The 20,651-nt window shown below is 38.7% G+C and overlaps 1 protein-coding gene across 1 annotated transcript in view; it reads right to left on the bottom strand.

The window, feature by feature from the left end:
- LOC126416527 (E3 ubiquitin-protein ligase RNF14-like) overlaps positions 1–20,651 on the bottom strand; it is a 79,188-nt gene that overhangs the window by 8,200 nt on the left and 50,337 nt on the right. Inside the window, exons 5-7 of the mRNA XM_050084274.1 lie at positions 17,446–17,604; positions 14,915–15,143; positions 3,497–3,669 (exon numbers count right to left, since the gene is read on the bottom strand). Coding sequence (XP_049940231.1) covers positions 3,497–3,669; positions 14,915–15,143; positions 17,446–17,604 — 561 coding nt within the window. The remainder of the gene's footprint in view (positions 1–3,496; positions 3,670–14,914; positions 15,144–17,445; positions 17,605–20,651) is intronic.

Raw genomic sequence — 20,651 nt, 5'->3', positions numbered from 1 at the left:
AATTGTACTATGGTCAGTGGACCAATTTCTTGGCTTTGAAATTTATCTGTCAAACTCCTTGGACTTCTTTCTGTGCGGGTTATGCCATAGTGATTGTCTACGAACTTATGTGAATAATGACGTATTTTTAAAAAACAAAGATGATGTGACTTACCAAACAAAAGCGCTGGCAGGTTGATAGACACACAAACATACACACAAAATTCAAGCTTTCGCAACCAACGGTTGCTTCATCAGGAAAGAGGGAAGGAGAGGGATAGAGGAAAGGATGTGGGTTTTAAGGGAGAGGGTAAGGAGTCATTCCAATCCCGGGAGCGGAAAGACTTACCTTAGGGGGAAAAAAGGACAGGCACACACACACACACACACACACACACACACACACACACACACACACACACACACACACACACACACATCCATCCATCCGCACATATACAGACACAAGCAGACACTTGTAAAGGCAAAGAGTTTGGGCAGAGATGTCAGTCAAGGCGGAAGTACAGAGGCAAAGATGTTGTTGAAAGACAGGTGAGGTATGAGCGCGGCAACTTGAAATTAGCGGAGGTTGAGGCCTGGCGGATAACGAGAAGAGAGGATATACTGAAGGGCAAGTTCCCATCTCCAGAGTTCTGACAGGTTGGTGTTGGTGGGAAGTATCCAGATAACCCGGACGGTGTAACACTGTGCCAAGATGTGCTGGCCGTGCACCAAGGCATGTTTAGCCAAAGGGTGATCCTCATTACCAACAAACACTGTCTGCCTGTGTCCATTCATGCGAATGGATAGTTTGTTGCTGATCATTCCCACATAGAAAGCTTCACAGTGTAGGCAGGTCAGTTGGTAAATCACGTGGGTGCTTTCACACGTGGCTCTGCCTTTGATCGTGTACACCTTCCGGGTTACAGGACTGGAGTAGGTGGTGGTGGTGGTGGTGGTGGTGGTGGTGGTGGGAGGGTGTATGGGACAGGTTTTACACCGGGGACAGTTACAAGGGTAGGAGCCAGAGGGTAGGGAAGGTGGTTTGGGGATTTCATAGGGATGAACTAAGAGGTTACGAAGGTTAGGTGGACGGCGGAAAGACACTCTTGGTGGAGTGGGGAGGATTTCATGAAGGATGGATCTCATTTCAGGGCAGGATTTGAGGAAGTCGTATCCCTGCTGGAGAGTCACTTTCAGAATCTGATCCAGTCCCGGAAAGTATCCTGTCACCAGTGGGGCACTTTTGGGGTTCTTCTGTGGAAGGTTCCGGGTTTGAGGATATGAGGAAGTGGCTCTGGTTATTTGCTTCTGTACCAGGTCAGGAGGGTAGTTACGGGATGCGAAAGCTGTTTTCAGGTTGTTGGTGTAATGGTTCAGGGATTCCACACTGGAGCAGATTCGTTTCCCACGAAGACCTAGGCTGTAGGGAAGGGACCATTTGATGTGGAATGGGTGGCAGCTGTCATAATGGGGGTACTGTTGCTTGTTGGTGGGTTTGATGTGGACGGACATGTGAAGCTGGCCATTGGACAGATGGAGGTCAACGTCAAGGAAAGTGGCATGGGATTTGGAGTAGGACCAGGTGAATCTGATGGAACCAAAGGAGTTGAGGTTGGAGAGGAAATTCTGGAGTTGTTCTTCACTGTGAGTCCAGATCATTTTTTAACACAGGTTGAGAAACCACAAGCCCATACCAATTATGCTAGGTTCATTTGAATGTGTCTAGAATTCACTGGGAGACAGTAAAATGTAAACGACGTGTGATTAGGGCCTCCCGTTGGGTAGACCATTCGCCAGGTGCAAGTCTTTCAATTTGATGCCACTTTGGTGACTTGCGCGTCAATGGGGGATGAAATTATGATTAGGACAATTGACAGTGAACTAAATCATGTGTTCCGGCAGCAAATGGACATTTTGAAGACATTATGTGAGGTTTTTTACTTATCAGTAACACACAGAAATGATAAGTGTAAGGAAAGTTGACGCAACTGACACATACATGCAAAAATACTAAGCGCTTTTGGACTTGTGTTGATACAGCCCTATTGTTTTTTTAATTTTTTCATGATGCATCCAATTCATAAGTACTGTATTGTCCTCTATTTTTGATACTGCATCCACAATCAATTACCAAAGTAACTGGAGACAGATGTGAAATGCAAGCCATAAAAAATAGGAGAGAGAAAGTTTCAGCAGATTTTTGGGGCCAAATGTGAGAATTAGCTGAGGGAGATAAGTGTGTAAAAAGTAATGCAGTCAAATAATGATGAAATACCACGAATAAAAGAAGGAAAAATGTGCTAAATATGTCCAAATGCACTTGTAGATTGAAAGCACATAACCAAGATGGAGTAACTTTTGGAGCTATCAGTTCCTTTCACTGGAAGAACAGAGGGATAGGTTGAGAAATGTTAGAAAGAGGTGGAAGTCACTCACCCCAAGTTGAGAGGAACCCACCTCATGTCTTTGCAACCTCCCCAACCTATTCCTCTTTCCTTCCTAAAGAAGGAAAAGATAGTTCTGGAAGCTAGGAATAATTCTTTACTTTCTAATGAGTTTACTGGCAGTCCTAGAATTTATTTATTGCCTATCCAGCAATTCTGTGCCTTTGTAATTAAATGAACAATCACCATCAGTGATTGGAAGGGGGTAGAGTAGCATGGGGAAGTACTGCAACCCGTGGAACCAAGTGGCTAACAAGAACTGGCTAAGGGATAGAGATGGTTATGACAACCAAGGCTGGGTGAGAGGGTGACTGTGAATATAAGTCTAATTATTCCATGAATCAAGATGCCATAGCAAACTGAGTATCTCAAGATGAAGCCCCCATAGTACCAACTGTCACATTATAATGACATGCCACAATGCTCATTCTTCATACTTCTACATAAGAATTCTTAAGTTAATATCAGTTTTCTCCAGGCTCTATAAAATATTGCTACATTTCCTTTAAAAAACTCACTCATTCCAATACAGGGATCAGAAAGTTAACTGGAAGAGTTTCTCTTTACCACTGTCAGCAATTGTCATGTTGAGATGTTGAGCTCATTGCCTTAACAGCAGAAGTTCATCTAACTTCTTTATGAATTTTACACCCAGAATACTAGAGGTATTATTTTAGGTCACTGTCAGGCTGATCAGGCATAATATTTATGCATAATTGTTTCACACCATTAAAAAAAACCATCAGAACAAGAGAACTCTATTCGTCACTGTAAGAGACTTCTACAAAAATCAGTGCCACCCATTGAATTTACATAAAGAAGGTAAAGCTGCCACGATGAACCTGAAGCCTGATTTGAACACACAGTGCTTTACTAGGCATGGCTCTATTGGAGGTGGTATTCTATTGCCTTCCTCCAACCTCTGAACTATGGGCAACTTTGCATTTTTCACATTAACAAACATGACAAGTGGTGAAAGAAGTGGTAAGTGACAAACAGAAATTTAGTAGCATAATACAGAACAAATTATTGAAAAGGTACCTTCTAGCCAACAATTCAATTATTCTTACCTCTATGGCAGCATTACAATTAGGACAGTTCTTACTGTTGCTACTAATCCATGCTTCTGACATTGTATTGTCAACAAGTAATTGTAACTGCCTTCTACCATAACGCTGCTCCAGCACTTCCTTTTGCTTCTCATCTGCTGACCGATATTCCTCCACAAGCCGCATTTTTTCATCTATGTGCAAAGTGAGAGGGCAAATTGTTTAACAGAATATACAGTTTATATGTTTTAGATTGAGTAGTGCACAAAAATGTTAATTTTACCAAATGTTCTTTGGCTGCAATCTTTTAACGAAACATAACCTAAATGTTGTTTAACATAATCCTTTTACCCAGAACATAAATGCCATTAAAATGAAATATGATAAGAATTGGAACTCTACACAAAATAGGCGCATTGCCTTAGGGGAAACCAGACTGTCTTCTAAATGGAATTTTTTTAGTTACACATTTCAGACTCGGTTAAAAAATAAATGGTATCATCACGAGTCTAGACTTTTTAGCAAGTCATCATCAGATAATCTGTTTAAAAAAGAAAATGGGAGATAGTAAAATACTATGAAATTAAACTACAAAACCACATCAACACCTATACACAACTACACACAATTTTCTATCCAATCATTTTTTCAATACTTTTTTCCTTGGGTCCGGTTGCATTCAGTGCAAACAAGCAACGCATGTTATCTACAGGACAAGCCGCTAATGCCTGTGTCTGGCCAGTCAGCAGATATTGTAATGACAAGTGGCCCACGTGTGAAAGTACGTTGAGAGGCGTGCACACTGGTCATAATGGTGCAGTTACTGCAGCCTCTGAACAATCAACTACATGACTAAAATTATATTAAAATCTGTTCATAATTAATAAAGAAAGAAAATCCTAGGCAAAGACTCAATATTCCTCAAAAGACACCAAAGTACTACAGAAGACTGTAATAATTTTGCAGTTATGTGGGAATTGGATCGTAGCCTGATCAGCAGCAATAATTTATGAAGAGGTATGAAGGGGAATTCAAAGTTGTAACACCACTGATATTAGAGTCAGTAGAGTCTGAGCCCCCATACATATCTGTCACAATAGTCAAAGGGTGGCCTACCTTTGAATCCGATACAACATTGTAAATGTTCAGTTTTAGGTGACAGTCTACAATATGTGTACAACTACAGTCAGTGCAAGATGGCAACTGTTGGGAGGGCGGAAGTAGAGATAGTTTTGCATCAGGAGGCGCTCTCCCAGTTTGCTCCTTGTCTTTTTTTCTTCAGGTTGAGGCTGGTGACCTGTTGCCACAAGTAGACGCAGTGAAAGAATGTTCAGAATTAGTTATTTATTTCCATAAGTTTCAGTCAGTTTTTCAACTCGCTGTTGACATCGGCTGTCGACGCTTATTGAGGATTTGTGTCTTAAGTGGCGTTCAGCCCGCTTGAGGTAGCTGCTGCTGCTGCATCCTTTGTTCCCTGCTGTCTGCTTAATGGCAGTTCACCGACTGTGGTGGCTCCGGCACTGCCCATACAGTGAAGGCGATGCGTGTGTTGGACTTACTCATGTCAATCTGGACAGAACTCTGTCGCCTCCCATTCACCACCGCTTTTCTTCATCTGCTGAAGTGAGATGACGGTTGAGGTGTAGCTGCTTAGTACGATCATCCTCTGAAGTATCAGAAACACTTATGTTCCGATCCAGGATGATAGGGAAGACCCCAGGTTCACCCCTCTGCTACAGCGATGGGCTAATGTTGAACTCTGCGACTGGTGATCATAGCGAGGCACCCATCTTTTCCAGTAGTGGTTGTCGTCGTTCAGTAGCGTGCACTAAATCTACAACACGTTACTGTAATCTGGGAATTGAGTGTGTACTTTATTCACATCATCGATCTGTCTGACCAACTGCATTACAAGCTAAAATGCTGGGGTATTTATGGAGCAAAGTCGTGGCCAATGTTTACCAAACATCACTTGTCATGACCGTATAGGTCTAGCTGTTATGAAGGTATCAGCCCGGGGTTCTCACTCTTCCGTGCATGCTTAATGAGTTTGTTATAGTATATGACCGGCTCATAAAAACTTTTTGTGTCAACTGTTGCTTTAGTAATAGTATTTATTTCATCACGTCACAAAGTAGGCGTGATCCCGCCTAGCTGCTCCACACCACTACATTCCTGCTGAGGTCCATTGTTTGTTTCACCGGAAGTGCCAATGTTGTTTTTTCCCCTGACCCACTCTCGGTGCTGAAATATTCTTCTTCTTGCCCCTCATGTTGACACTGCCGTAATTTAAGTGAGATAGCTTTGCTCTGAGACTTTCAAAATTTTAACAGTCTGCTGCCTTCTACGAGGCTGGCCTGCAATCCCTCTCCTTCAAAAAATTTGTACCAAATTTTAGGAAAAACAAAAATCTTAATACAAAATATTTCTCTACTTACAAAATTCTTTACCATCTTAAGATTGTTAAATTTCTGTGTTCTTTCTGGCACAACCCACTTAAGGGGGATCTCATGTGCGGTTTCTAAATCTGCTTGCATAATTTTGAATCTTAGGAAAAGATACACTGCACAAATCACCACTAGTATGGTGATTATACTAGTGTCCGTAAGACTAATGGTAACTGTGTTCTGCTTTCATCCATGGTGATATCCCTGAAGATGTCTTAACATTTGTTCGACAGCAATTTGTCAATTTTTTGCACCAATTAAGCTGTATATGTCCTACAGTATGGTAGCACCTGGCGTGTAGTTTACAAAGGAAACATTTTAAATAGGTAAAATTCTGAAGGGATTTTCTGTCCAATACAATGTTGGTTGTGCACTACAAATTACTGTAGTATGCATGATGGTTGTTCATAGGTGAAAGTATACTCCTGCTATAGCACATTCTGTTCCGCTGATTAATATACCACTATTCTGCAATTCCACTCATCATTCCTGTAAAAGTATCGTTTTTGTAATGGTTCACTATTACCATTTGTGGCTTGTACACAGTATAAATCCAATGATTTCAACCCACTGAAAATGTGTTTCTGGCTTCATAACCACCTTCTTACAATTGGGTGCATTCATATTTCCTTAAAGTAGGTTTGCTTCGCAACATTGGTTATCTGTTTGAACTACTAATGCAGGACAAATAATAATAGTTTCCTTAATACAACTACCAAGAGATCTACTGATAGAACTACACACATTTTCAGTTATTTAGACACACGTAGTAGTTCATTAACCAAGAATTTAATCCATCTGTCAACAACACTCCACGCAAATGGATATGCACAAATCTTATTACATTTAAATTGTAAATTATGACTTACAGCTAGTTACAGGGACCTGTACATTAACATTAACACACACACACACACACACACACACACACACACACACACACACAAAATCGATCTTGTATAAACTTGTTGCTCTCATTTATGGAAATATCATGCCACAGACACGTGGTAAATTCCTTTTTCCTCTTGAAATATTCCTTACAAAAATCTTTTTGGTGTTAACAGTGTAGTGGTTAGTTGTTTATTTGTAGGATGCTGGACAGCTTCTCTAATTGAAACTTTCCTGGCAGATTAAATCTGTGCGCCGGACCGAGACTCGAACTCTGGACATATGCCTTTCGCGGGCAAGTGCTCTACCAACTGAGCTACTCAAGCACGACTCACGCCCCGACCTCACAGCTTTACTTCTGCCAGTACCTCGTCTCCTACCTTCCCAACTTCATTCTGGGAGCTTCTCTAATTATTTTTGATTTTATTCAATGGTCACAAACTGTTTGCTAATTCTCTTGTTAGCCTAGCTATCCCTACCACCCTGTGTAACATTTTCAGATGACTATGTTACACTTAAAATTCTTATTCATCGCAATAATTGTATCATTAACATATTGCAGTAATTCAATTGTTCTTTTAAGCATCCTTTTTAGTTATATTTAACAATCCTCACTCCAGACCCATAATTTGTGTCATATGCCAACCCACTATTGTTTTTGTAGTGTCTTGTTTCTTCTTGCACTTTAAAAATTGTACTATTCAGACTTGAAATATCATTATCTGAAGAGTCAAACATTCAGCCATCCTCTCTTTCTCTGTATTAGAGAATGTTTTACCCATTACTTGCTGCAACAGCTCTCTCAGCTTATCATACCAAAACTTAAGCTAATAATTATATTGCCCCCATTTGGTGTCTTTCGCACTTCTGACATGTCTTGCAAACTTTTCACTTCATTCCTAACCTCCCAGATATTGAAGGTCAGTATCAACAACCATCTGTGATTTTTTAGGACTATATCTGGCTGCTGTGCAAACAAAACCTCATTCCACAAAGACTGGTTGACAATTCCTTCTGCTCTAATGATGAGCAAGATAATAACACTTGGTAAACTCCATCTAAGTGTCACCCTCACCATCACATTGAGGACATAATTTATATGTACTACTTCCCTCCTTAGAAAAAGGTGGGAACACAACAAAAACACCAATATTCCCAAGTACACTACATAAATCAATGAAAACAAAGAAAATATCCTATTATTACCACTGTATCTCTACATCCCTGGCTATGTATTCCTTGGTATCAACCATTACACCCTATTCTGCAGTATTTCTTTACTCTTTTGCGTCTTAGTTCTAGTAAATGGCAATTCCCCTGATACTTGAGGAAAGGCGCGCGCACGCGCGCGTGTGTGCGTGTGTGTGTGTGTGTGTGTGTGTGTGTGTGTGTGTGATTTTTTGTTTTTACTGCTGAATGCTATGGTTGAAAGCTTTATGTAGGTGTCTTAACTGTGCCTGTCTGCAACTTGACATGTCCTCTTTATGGTAAGTAGCAATCTATCTTTTCCTGCATTGTTAATTGTAACCTTACATTTACAGGTGACTATCTTCACCACCTGATAAGGACCCTGAAACTTCACCAAAAACTTTTTTTCCTACCTTTCGGAATGCAAGGGTTCACAAGTACTACCCAATGACCCATCCAATACTGTGGTAAATTCCTCTTACTTAACCCCACATGCTCTTTACAGTCTAGCACTTTCATGTTTGCCTGTTTTGCCCTTTGCCAGACTTCCTTTAGAATTCTTGCAAACACCTTGTCGTGTTCACCATCTTTTCCCAATTTTAGTTGAATCACACCAAACGGAGATGGCACTCTGCATCCATGTACAACATAGTAATTTGATAACTCTATTCCTGTGCAAGTTTTTCAATTGACACACTAACTACAAAATCTAAATATATCAATTGACACACTAACTGCAAAATCTAAATATATGTCACAGTGTATGTGTTGAGAATTCATATAATGGCTTAGCATCTTTGGTTTAGCCCTATGAACTCTTTCTGTATGACCATTTGCCTGAGGGTGGAATGGACTCTTAAGTAATTTCTCAATTTTCAGGAAGCAACAACTGCTTAATGAGATCAGACATGAAATTTTGGTCCATAATAATTGCTTGCAGCACCCAAAATTTAAGTATCCAATGATTTACCATAGCATGAACTACGGTGCTCACTTTCTGGTCCGGTATTGCTATAATTACTAAATATCTCTAGAAGTGATCGATAACTGTTAACACATACTTGTTACCCGATGGACTCTCATGAAATGACCCCAAAATATCAGCTCCAATCATTTGAAATGCATAGTCGGACTCTGGCAGTCCTTATGATTTTATCTTCTCATGGCAAAAAATCAGAATGCTGCAAACATAGAATACAGTTCTTGACACACTGCTGAACATCAGCACGTTTTGTTTGCCATCAGACACTTACTGCTACTCTTCTGTGTGTTCTCCTCTTACCCCTGTGACCTAATGATGTATGATCATGTTCTTGCTGTAATACCTCTGTTCGCAAAGCTACTGAGACTACAGCACATGCACCACACTTTTTTGATCTGCATAATATCCCATATTGTATGACAAACTGTGGTGGTTTGCAATACGACTGACAGTCTTTTTTATTGCACTTTCTTCAGATCCTTGATATCAAATCCAGAGACTTGCAATGCCCAACCTTTTTACTAAGTATATCAGCATTTTTGTGTTTTAACACCCAGTTCTTGGATTACATCATACTGAAATTCACTTAGTTCCAAATCACATCTTGTTAGAAGACTTGATGGAATTTTTGCCATTGTAACCATTCTAAATCTGCATCATGATTAACCAAAGTGACAGATAAAATCAAAAATAAGAAATACCATATATCAATACCAACATCTCCTTTTCAGTGGTAGAATAATTTTGCTTGGCCTTATTAAGATGATGAGAGATATGTGATTGAGTGTTCTTTCCCATCAATGATTTTTCCAAAAATTACTCCTAAAACTATACTACATGTATCACAACACAATATGAATTCTTTTGTGAAATGTGGAAAAATTGAAATTGGATCTGAAGTTAACACATCTTTTAAATTTTGAAACACTGTCTGACACTCAGGTGTCCAGCTAAACATAACATCTTTTTGCAATAGTTTTGTTTGTGGTTGTGCCACTTCAGCACATCTCTTCATGATTTTTTCTGCAGTAATTTGCTAATTCAAGGAAAGATTGTAATTGTTTAACTGTCTGAGGGACCAGAAAGTCATGTACTGCTGATGTAAAGTGTTGATTTGTCCTTATTCCAGCTCTGCTAATTATATCCCCCAGACAGTTTACTTGTGATGGTGCAAAGAGACACTTATCAATACTAAGCATAAGTCAAGCCTCTTCCAACCTTTCAAATACCATCTCCAAATGCTGAGCAAGCTCTTCTAGACTTTTAGAGAATACAATTACATCATCTAAAGAGACCATGCATTTGTTTGGCACCCCTGAGGACTCCATCTAATAAATGTTGGATATAGCTGGCACTTCCAACCCAAAAGGCATCCTACAATAATGGTAGTGACCAGAAGACACAGTAAAAGCTGTTTTATGTCTATCCTCAGGGTTTACCTCAATTTGATGGTATTTACTTCTTAAATGTAGTGTTGAAAAGAACTTGCACTGACCTAAATTATCTAATGTGTTAGTGTATCCCCTATCCGTCTGCAATTTTTTTAAAAAATAGGAAGGAGGAGAGTATACAGTTCCAACAAAACCAGTATTTATTTCTTCCATCTGGTGACTTTTTTAATTTAATTACTACGCTCACTGGTCATGGCCTAACACTATCTTCTATAATCCATTCTAATAATTGCCAATTCATAAACCGATTTACTAAAGACTCTAAATGCTTAGGTAACTGATACTGTCTTCCAACTACTGGTGAATGATTGTCTGTATTCTATGCTGTGTGATTGGTGTGGCAGGTAACACTTCTTGTGGATTCAACAAACCCTTATATTGTATTAGCACCAATTCCAGTAACAATCTATCTTCACTCTTAAGATGCTTCACTTTTTCTTCAATGAATGTATGTCAACAGTTCGCTCTGTTCTGCCTTGTACCCTAGAATTTTCAATATCTTCCTTTCCTATAGCATCTAATCTGGCTATAAGTAATCCCTTTGGAAGAGTAAGTTCATCTTCCCCAACGTTATCCATGCTTATTGGCACTGTAACCTGACACTTAATAATAACCCTTGTATGCATTATACATCTACCTAAAAAAACAATGCTGCTCATCCAACATGTTATTAATTGCTAGTAGTTCTATGAAACACCCTTTGGAACATTAATATTACTGGTACCCAGAATAGTTTGCCTGTACCTGCTTGTACTCTGTCATGCAAAACAACTTTTAATGCACTTACACAGTTTATCTGATGCCACCTTTGAAATGGGTGCATCTTGTGATGTAGAAACAATTGCCACTGTTGTACCCTACAGAAATAATTTACCATCAAATACAACTGTCTGTTGTCAAAGGTTGACTCTAGTACAATGCCTAATCAGTGTTCACTTTTAATGCACTTCTATTTGATGGGAATGCTTCTCGAAAGAAGGAAGATTCCCACTGTTATTTAACAAGTTCCTTTTCCCATTATAGTTACTCCTTTTCCTTTGGTTTATACTCCTGTGTCTTATGACCATCCTGCCAACAAAACATTGTGATTGTGCTTTTAAATGATTCTTTCTCCCACAGTGGTAACATTCTCTGTTTGACACAAACATTTTCTGATCATTCCAATACTTAGCAGCACTATCTATCTCTTGCATATAAGTGGCTACACACAGGGCAGCTGGTACAAATTGTGGATTTGCCACTCTCACCCTTGAGAAAATTCTGTAGATATCCCCCATATAAACACATCTAGTGCCCCATCCTCAGTACTCCTCCCTCCCCCCCCTCCCCCCAGTGGCAGGCTGTGGTTTGGAGCTCAGTAACTGGTGATTATGGCGAACCACCTCTCCCAGTAGTGCCTGTTGTTGCTCAGTAGTGCGCAAGCAATCAACACCAGGCTTGTGCCAGAAGTCACTTTTGTGCAATCAGGCAATAGAGTGCAAACATTATGTACACCATCGATCCATGTGACTGACTGCCTTATAAGCTAAAATGCAGGGGTATTTATGGAGTGAAGTAGAGTCTAATGTTTACCCGACATCACTTGTCACGACTGCATAGTTCTTGCTATTATGAAAGTACCAGCAGTTTTCACTCTGCCGTCCTTGCTTAAAGAGTTTATTATAGTACAGGACTGGTTTGTAAAAGTTCTTGGTACGTGTTGATGCATTAGAGATTGTTTCTTTCCTCACGTAATGAAGGTGATGTGATACTGAAAAGCTGCTCTGCTCCACTACATTTCTGCTGAGGTCTGCCGTCTGGTTTGCCTGAAACGCTAATGTTATGTTTTCCTCCGACCAGCTCTCAGTGGTGAAAAGATATTCTTCATGCCCGCCTCATGTTGACACCACCTTAATACAAGCGAGATAGGTTTGATCTGGAACTTAAAAAATGTTAACCATTTGTTGTCTTGTATAAGGTTGGCATGCAACATTAGGCAAAAAAATCTTGTGTTGTTTTAGTGGTGTAATGATGATAAGTGGAGACTCAATTATGTGAACCTCAGTTATAAGAAACTGGTTATAAATTAGCCAATAAGTATGGTGTAGGTACATCTGAGATAAGTGATATAGAGAAGAATACAGGTTCAATTCTGACGAACACCTGCGAACTTGATAGTGAAGACTGGAGTCACTCCTATTCTTCTGAGGAGATCCTTGAAAAGTTAAGCAGATTCCTATGTTATATTGTTGATTGTGTTTAATTAAACTCATAGCTTGACTTTTTTGGGTCCATACACCTTTTATTTTATCTGTTATTACTTTTATGTTGTAATTTCATGTACTGGGACATTCCATGATCTTTGAGATTTGCTCCTCAATTTGGCCCTATGGAACTAGATGTGTAAATAAATAAATAAATAAATCAAGAAGTGATGAATAAACTGAAAAATGAGCTTGTGGGATAAGCTCTGTACTACTGATTTTTACAGGAACGATCACCTTGACATTATGTATTAATGGTAGAAGGGTAATCATATGACAACATACACAAAAGATAACCATATGTGGATAACGTACATTGTCTTTCTAGAGTTAATAATGAACAAAAATTGCTTTTCTTAATCATTCAGTTATCCAGATTTTTGATTATTCAAATGACATGACAATAATCTGGATAATGAAGTCTCCACTGTACTGTGTACCTTGTTGTTTATCACTGATACTGCTACCATCACGGAGTGTGAAGCAGTATAGAAGTGTTATCTGCATACAGTGTCTTATATTATAAGTAGTAGCATAACTGCTTATTAATCAAGGTAACTCATGTATGTCAACCAAAAACAACTGGCCACATAACTATTAAACAACCATACAGTAAGTGGGAAAAATAGTGCATCATTTACAACAGGAAATGTCGAATGTATGTATAATATGTAATAATACAGACTGCTCTACTGTTCCATCCATCAGCTGGTGGAGAAGAACCACGACAAACAATGACTTAAGGAATAATAGAGGCAGTACACTTTGGTTAGGTACCAGGAACGTTACCTATGTAAAGGGACTGGTAAGTACCTGCGACATTATAGTTAACATAATTTTCCAGTATTTTACTGTCCCCCCTTTCTTTTTTAACAGCTCATCTGATAATGACTTGCTAACTTGCTAAGAAATCACAATAGTTTTTGCATACCAGAGGCAGAAAAAAATATCAGCAATGTTACCAGCCTTAGTCTTAACTAAGAAACTGGGACTTCATGTGGAGAAATTGGTAAGTGTGAGTCACATGACAACTGTAAAAGCGGGATCAAAAGAAAAAGTAAGTTGGTAATCGTGATCAAAGCTGTGTGTATGTACAAACACTGGTAGACAAATAATATTAAGATGGCTACAATATGCACCATGGAACTACAAAATTCGGAAACTTACTTTCTGTACAGTGATTCCAGAATGAAAAGCTAGTATGGTGATACACATTTGTTGCAGCCATGAAGTCTAGAAATGAAGCTGAAAGTTCACAAGTAGTGCAGTAGCTGTGGCTTATGCTATTCATCATCTTCAGGCGCAATGTGTTGAGATTATGAAAGACACAGCAACTATAAAAGATATTGTGAAAGGTAATGCCAAGTGATACTGGATGACATTTCAACAACTGTAAACAGCCATTGTGGTCCAGCAAATGAAATTGTGCAGGAAGTGCTCTAATTTCACAAAGTAGCTTCAAAATTGATGCCCCGGCAGTTGACTACCGAACTGAAATAGTGATGCATGTCAATAATTTCTACGATGCGCTGAACAAGGTGAAGCTTCTCTTCATGAAATGGGTTTGAAACCTAAGTCCACTAGCACAGACCAGAAATATAATGACCAAGGAATGGCACTCAGCCTCACAATCCAAATGAAACAAGTATAAAATACAGCATGGAAGATTATAGCAACCTCTTTCTGGGATGAAAAGGAGGTTACACAGAGGCACTGTAAGTCATGAAGATTCATTGTCTCTCATGCAATAAACAAATATGCCCTAAAAGACATCCACACACTACAATCTAATTAAAACAACAGTTTGCTGTCTGCAAGTGCACTGCTGCAACATGACAATTCATGATTTCATACAACCAAACAACAGTTCTGGCCATTACAGATGTAAGGTTTGGGTGCCTTCTGCATTCATCTTACTCAAGACCCTAACACATTTAAGAAATAGAAGTAATTGTTGCCATTCATTACTAACAACAGGTACACAACACAACACCTTTCATGTAAAATGTGTGTTAACATTACGTGAAATCCAAAACACTATCTCTTACTCAGTAAAGTACAGAACTACTCCAATGCAGCATTACATGCATAAAAGTTATTTAGAAAAAAAAGTAGTTTCCTATGTTTATATTGTGAGACATGTCTGTACTTTATTCATGCTCTACTTCTTTAAAGTTGATGAATTATGTATAAAAATGAAATCTCATACATCAACAGTGTGTGAGAGAAATGACACATACCTGACTTATAACGGCATGGTTCAACACCGTGGTAGACCATCTTGCAGTACACACAAAAAACATAATTGCAAGCTGGGCATGTCGCCATTTTCTCATCAGGATCACGTGTTGTTGGGTACTGGCAAAATGACCTCGGACAATAAATTACATCCTCCATTGAATCTAACATAGCGTTTAGAAGCACAGAATCATATTTTTGAAATAATTCTCGGCTCACAAGTTCCTGCACCTAAAATGAAGAAAGGAAGTCTTTTTTTGAACTTTTAAAGAGTCTACACATTAAATCTACAATATTTTGTTCCTACAATGTGTGGTTTTATTACAATATGCTTGTACATTTGCATAAAATGTTGTGAAAATTAATAAGCAAACAGTGTGAGTGCAAAGACTTCTCACTACTGCCAACTTCAATGACTTAATACAGAATACAGTAGTTCTGCAGTGCTCATTATGAATTTGATATTTCATTTCACTGTGCTTTGTTTCTTCAACATCTGGGTAAAGGAGCATTTCCTAATTCACTGAGGGCACTATCTACCTGTACACTTCTAATTTCATGTGCCAGACACCATAAAACATGTCTTCCAACTACAGTGCTAGAGGGAGTCAGATTTAGCAAAATTTGTTTCCTGCCAGAGAACGTACTAATTCAAGAGTATTAGCAACTGAAATGTAACTGACCAAAAACATTTTCATTTAATAAATGACTTTTCTGATTTCTGATCATTTTAAAGAAGCATTTCATTTTTGCATCCTGCTGCAATAATGACAGCACTGGAATTTATATTTCAAAAGCTTAGGCAACAAACAAGAAATGAGTCATCTCCCTTGTGCCACCAATCCTTCAGTAACAAATTCTGTAAGGGAACAAATTGCATAAATGCAAGAAAGCCACACTAGATAAGATAAAGTCAGTAACTCATAAGTGTGAAATTCGTACATCCAGAATTTCCAAACTAGAGACAGTGAAGGACATCAAAAATCATTTGTTGCCCTAAAAAATGAGCAACCAAATCATTGAAGTCATTATGATATTTAATTACAGACAAGCTAAAGCAAAGGACAAGAAACTGAGTTATGTGCCCCGAACACAGTTAGAAAACAGTGTCATTGGCACCACTGATATTGATATTGACCTCTTTGTTACTGTTCCACAGTCAAGAGTTCTGTTTCATGCTATACTTAACACAAACTTGGTTTCTCTTAAATTTTTGGAAAGGAGATTTGGTAATTGTTTGCTGCCCACAATTCCAGCTCTTTATGGGAACCTATATGACTGAACAATTAAAAAACACATGGCAATTGTTCCAAAGGTATATGCCAATATATATGTATGTATGTGCAATCTAGTGAGCATACCTTCTTTGTCTTTTAGCGTATGTGTTTTGTTCAGCTCTTCTCATTCATATAATTTTGAATTTTACCCTGGCTGTTTCGAGCCAGATAATCTCTCTATATAGAGATGTGGGTTGCACCATACTTTTAACTGTTTATTGACAATTTTGTAGTCAATAATACTTTGTATCCATCAACAGTAAGTATATTTGCTTATATCTTTTGTCTGAAATAAAATTAGTTATTTTATTTTTTAAAACAGTTGTTCCTATCAATAGAATTGTGTCTGCTGTACGGATTCCTAATAGAGCTTGTTTTCGCTTTTCTTTTCCAGGTAGGTGCAGATAGTAGTCTAACAGTGTACTTTCCCCTCTTTGTTTTCAGATCTGCTAAATTATTCTTCCATGACCACTATATTAGCCTTACCTCTAATTTAATACCTCTTTGGATTCTTAGTCCCTAGCCCTCTTCTGCTCAGCAGCAATTAAAATGTTAATTTTGCACAGTTCCATGGTGTTTTATTTCTCTCTGGTTTAATGGCAATAACCAACATTCCATAGCATTACTTTAAAGGCTGGATTAACCCTTTTGCTGCAGTGAATTTTATCACCCTGAGATCCCTCAAGTCCTTTGACTTAGGAGTAGGAAAATTTAAAGCTGAAAATAATATCAATGTTTTGCAGAACCCCTGATGGACCTGGGCTTTCTATTGAGAGTTTTTTCTACCTGCATTTGGAAGGCCTCCATTTTAGGGCACTGATGACATCCTCCCTCCCTGCTTGTACCCTCTCTATTTGCTACACTTCTGAAGAACTGCACTGCCTTGAGAATACAGTGAAAATATGGAAGTGTAATTTGTAAGCAAGTTTACTAAGCAATAGTAAACAGGCATTTCCAGGGTTGTATCATTCTTACCCGTGTGCCATAATCAAGTCTCTTGATACTGTACCAATCTCGAGGAAGTAGAAAAAGGGAAATTTAATAAAATGCATTCCTGTGGAAAACAGAATAATTTCATGTCCCAATGAAGAAACTAAACGACATTAAGTGTAGGAAAACTTTCTAGCAATAACTAAAAAAGGCATTAAACACTTCAAAATTATCAGCAATTGTAAGAGGTAAAACAACACAATTTAAAATCCTGATTGAACTGCTTAATAAATAACATGTTACTAATCGTAAATAAAAAAACGTACCTGTGCAGGTGTCGCTTCTGAGGTGCATTTATCCTCAGGGCAGGCTATATGATGGACAGTGCCCTCTTTGATGCGGACTTCAAGGTACGAGGAGATGCAATTGCGACAAAACACATGACCACATGGGTCAAACTTTGTGCTCTGTGCACCCACTTTATCCTTCAAAAATAAGAAAGTATGCTTATAACATATTGCAAACACTGATTTTTACACAGGGATAGGACTCATGTGGCAAGAGGGTTGGGAGTGGATATGATGTACAGATGTACCACAAAATTGTGTAGATTCTATGGGTGGCAGAATACCACTCTGGGAGGAATGAAAAGGATGGTGGGCAGAATGTTCCTCATTTCTGGACATGATGAGAAATACACAAAGGGTATTAGCAATTGCATTTTTGATGTCTGGCGGTGACTGTACACACACCACATTCTTCAACTCTAATGCAAAATTCAAGGCATAAAATTATCTAGTGTCAGAAGAAGAAACTCCACAATGAACTAAGGTAGAACACAGATAGGCATTTTATTAAGTATGTAAGATGCTAATAAAGAAAATAAATAAAAAAATAAACAAAAGGGAGGAGGAAGAAGAAGAAGAAGCAGAAAGAAAAGAAAAGAAAAAGGCTGTGAAGGTAGCCAAACAAAGTTATAATGTTCTAGATGTGTTAAGTACCATTTCTTTCAAAAGTGATTTTATTCGCTCTAAATGTGCAACATCCATGTGAGTATTTTATACTACTGACAATGTGGAATTACATCAGTTTAATGTGCAATAGTTGCATACTGTTTGTTGTGTTGTGGGTACTTACAGCATTTTTAGGTCACAACTGTACTGTCTATACATTCCACTGTATGTGGAGAAAAATGGGGAGAGTTGTGCAGCATTTAACTGCACAAATAAATTCAGGAGTGGAACTAGTATTACCTTCCACAGGTATGTGGATATGTTTGGATGTTTTATATTTGGGACTTCATCATAGCACTTACATTTTCGGAAGGGCTACATCACTGACTTTACATTGTTTCATCGGTAGCTGTTATTTTTTGACAGTACTGGTGGACATGAGGCTCCAAACATTTCAGGTCCTGGTGCTATAACATAGCTTAGATATTGGTAACACCACCACTCGATCAGGTATCAGGGCAATATTGTAGTGTAACAGATGCCAGAACACTCATGTGAAGCTAAATACATTTAACTTTGAAAATTTGGAGCACTAAACAACAAAATGCTATGATTCACGCCTATGCTAACGTAATAAGCAGCACTTACTTGTGAATAAACAGTTATGGCACAAATTTCTTATTGCAAGTTAAAAAAAAAAAAAAAAGTTTGCTGAAATTGCTTGCTGTTTGTTCACAAATTAAATTCCTTTCTTGTAGTTATACAGGGCGGTCCATTGATAGTGACCAGGCCAAATAACTCACGAAATAAGCATCAAACTAAAAAACTACAAAGAACAAAACTCGTCTAGCTTGAAGGGGGAAACCAGATGACACTGTGGTTGGCCAGCTAGATGGTGCTGCCATAGGTCAAATGGATATCAACTGCATTTTTTAAAAACAGGAACCCCCATTTTTTATTACATATTCATGTAGTACGTAAAGAAATATGAATGTTTCAGTTGGACCACTTTTTTTGCTTTGTGATAGATAGCACTATAATAGTCACAAACATATAAGTAGGTGGTATCACGAAACATTCCGCCAGTGCGGACGGTATTTGCTTCGTGATACATTACTCGTGTTAAAATGGACTGTTTACCAATTGCGGAAAAGGTCGATATCGTGTTGGTGTAAGGCTATTGTGATGAAAATGCCCAACGGGCATGTGCTATGTATGCCGCTTGGTATCCTGGACGACATCATTCAAGTGTCTGGACCGTTCGCCGGATAGTTACGTTATTTAAGGAAATAGGAAGTGTTCAGCCACATGTGAAACATCAACCATGACCTGCAACAAATGATGATGCCCAAGCAGGTGTTTTAGCTGCTGTCACGGATAATCAGCACATAAGTAGCAGACAAATTACGTGAGTATCGGAATCTCAAAAACGTCGGTGTTGAGAATGCTTCATCAACATTGATTGCACCCGTACCATATTTCTGTCCACCAGGAATTGCATGGCGACGACTTTGAACGTCGTATACAGTTCTGTCACTGGGCACAAGAGAAATTACGGAACGATGACAGATTTTTTGCATGCGTTCTATTTAGTGATGAAGCATCATTCACCAGCAGCAGTAACAAAAACCGGCATAATATGCACTATTGGGAAACGGAAAATCCACGATGGCTGCGACAAGTGGAACATCAGCGACCTTGGCGGGTTAATATATGTTGCGGTGTTATGGGAGGAAGGATAATTGGCCCCCATTTTATCGATGGCAATCTAAATGGTGCAATGTATGCTGATTTCTTACATAATGTTCTACAGATGTTACTATAAGATGTTTCACTGCATGACAGAATGACGATGTACTTCCAACATGATGGTAGTCCGGCACATAGCTCACGTGCAACTGAAGCAGTATTTAATAGCATATTTCATGACAGGTGGATTGGTTGTCGAAGCACCATACCATGGCCCGCATGTTCAAAGGACCAGACTTCCCCGGATTTCTTTCGGTGGGGAAAGTTGAAGGATATTTGCTATCGTGATCCACCGACAACACCTGACAACATGCATCAGTATATTGTCAATGCATGTGTGAACATTACGGAAGGTGAACTACTCGCTGTTGAGAGGAATATCGTTACAGGTATTGCCGAATGCACTGAGGTTGACGGACATCATACTGAGCATTTATTGCATTAATATGGTATTTTCAGGTAATCACGCTGTAACACCATGCGTTCTCAGAACTGATAAGTTCGCAAAGGTAAATGTATCACATTGGAACAACCGAAATGAAATGTTCAAACGTACCTATGTTCTGTATTTTAATTTAAAAAACCTACCTGTTACCAAATGTTCATCTAAAATTGTGAGCCATATGTTTGTGACTATTACAGCACCACCTATCACAAAGCAAAAAAAAAAGTGGTCCAACTACATTCATATTTCTTTACGTACTACACGAATATGTACTAAAAAATGGGGGTTCCTATTTTAAAAAACACAGTTGATATCCATTTGATCTATGGGAGCGCCATCTAGTGGGCCAACCATAGCGCCATCTGGTTTCCCCCTTCAAGCTAGA

This window comes from Schistocerca serialis, chromosome 8, assembly GCF_023864345.2.
Source record: "Schistocerca serialis cubense isolate TAMUIC-IGC-003099 chromosome 8, iqSchSeri2.2, whole genome shotgun sequence".
In the NCBI taxonomy this organism is placed as follows: domain Eukaryota; kingdom Metazoa; phylum Arthropoda; class Insecta; order Orthoptera; family Acrididae; genus Schistocerca; species Schistocerca serialis.
This window is presented reverse-complemented; position numbering and strand designations above follow the sequence as displayed.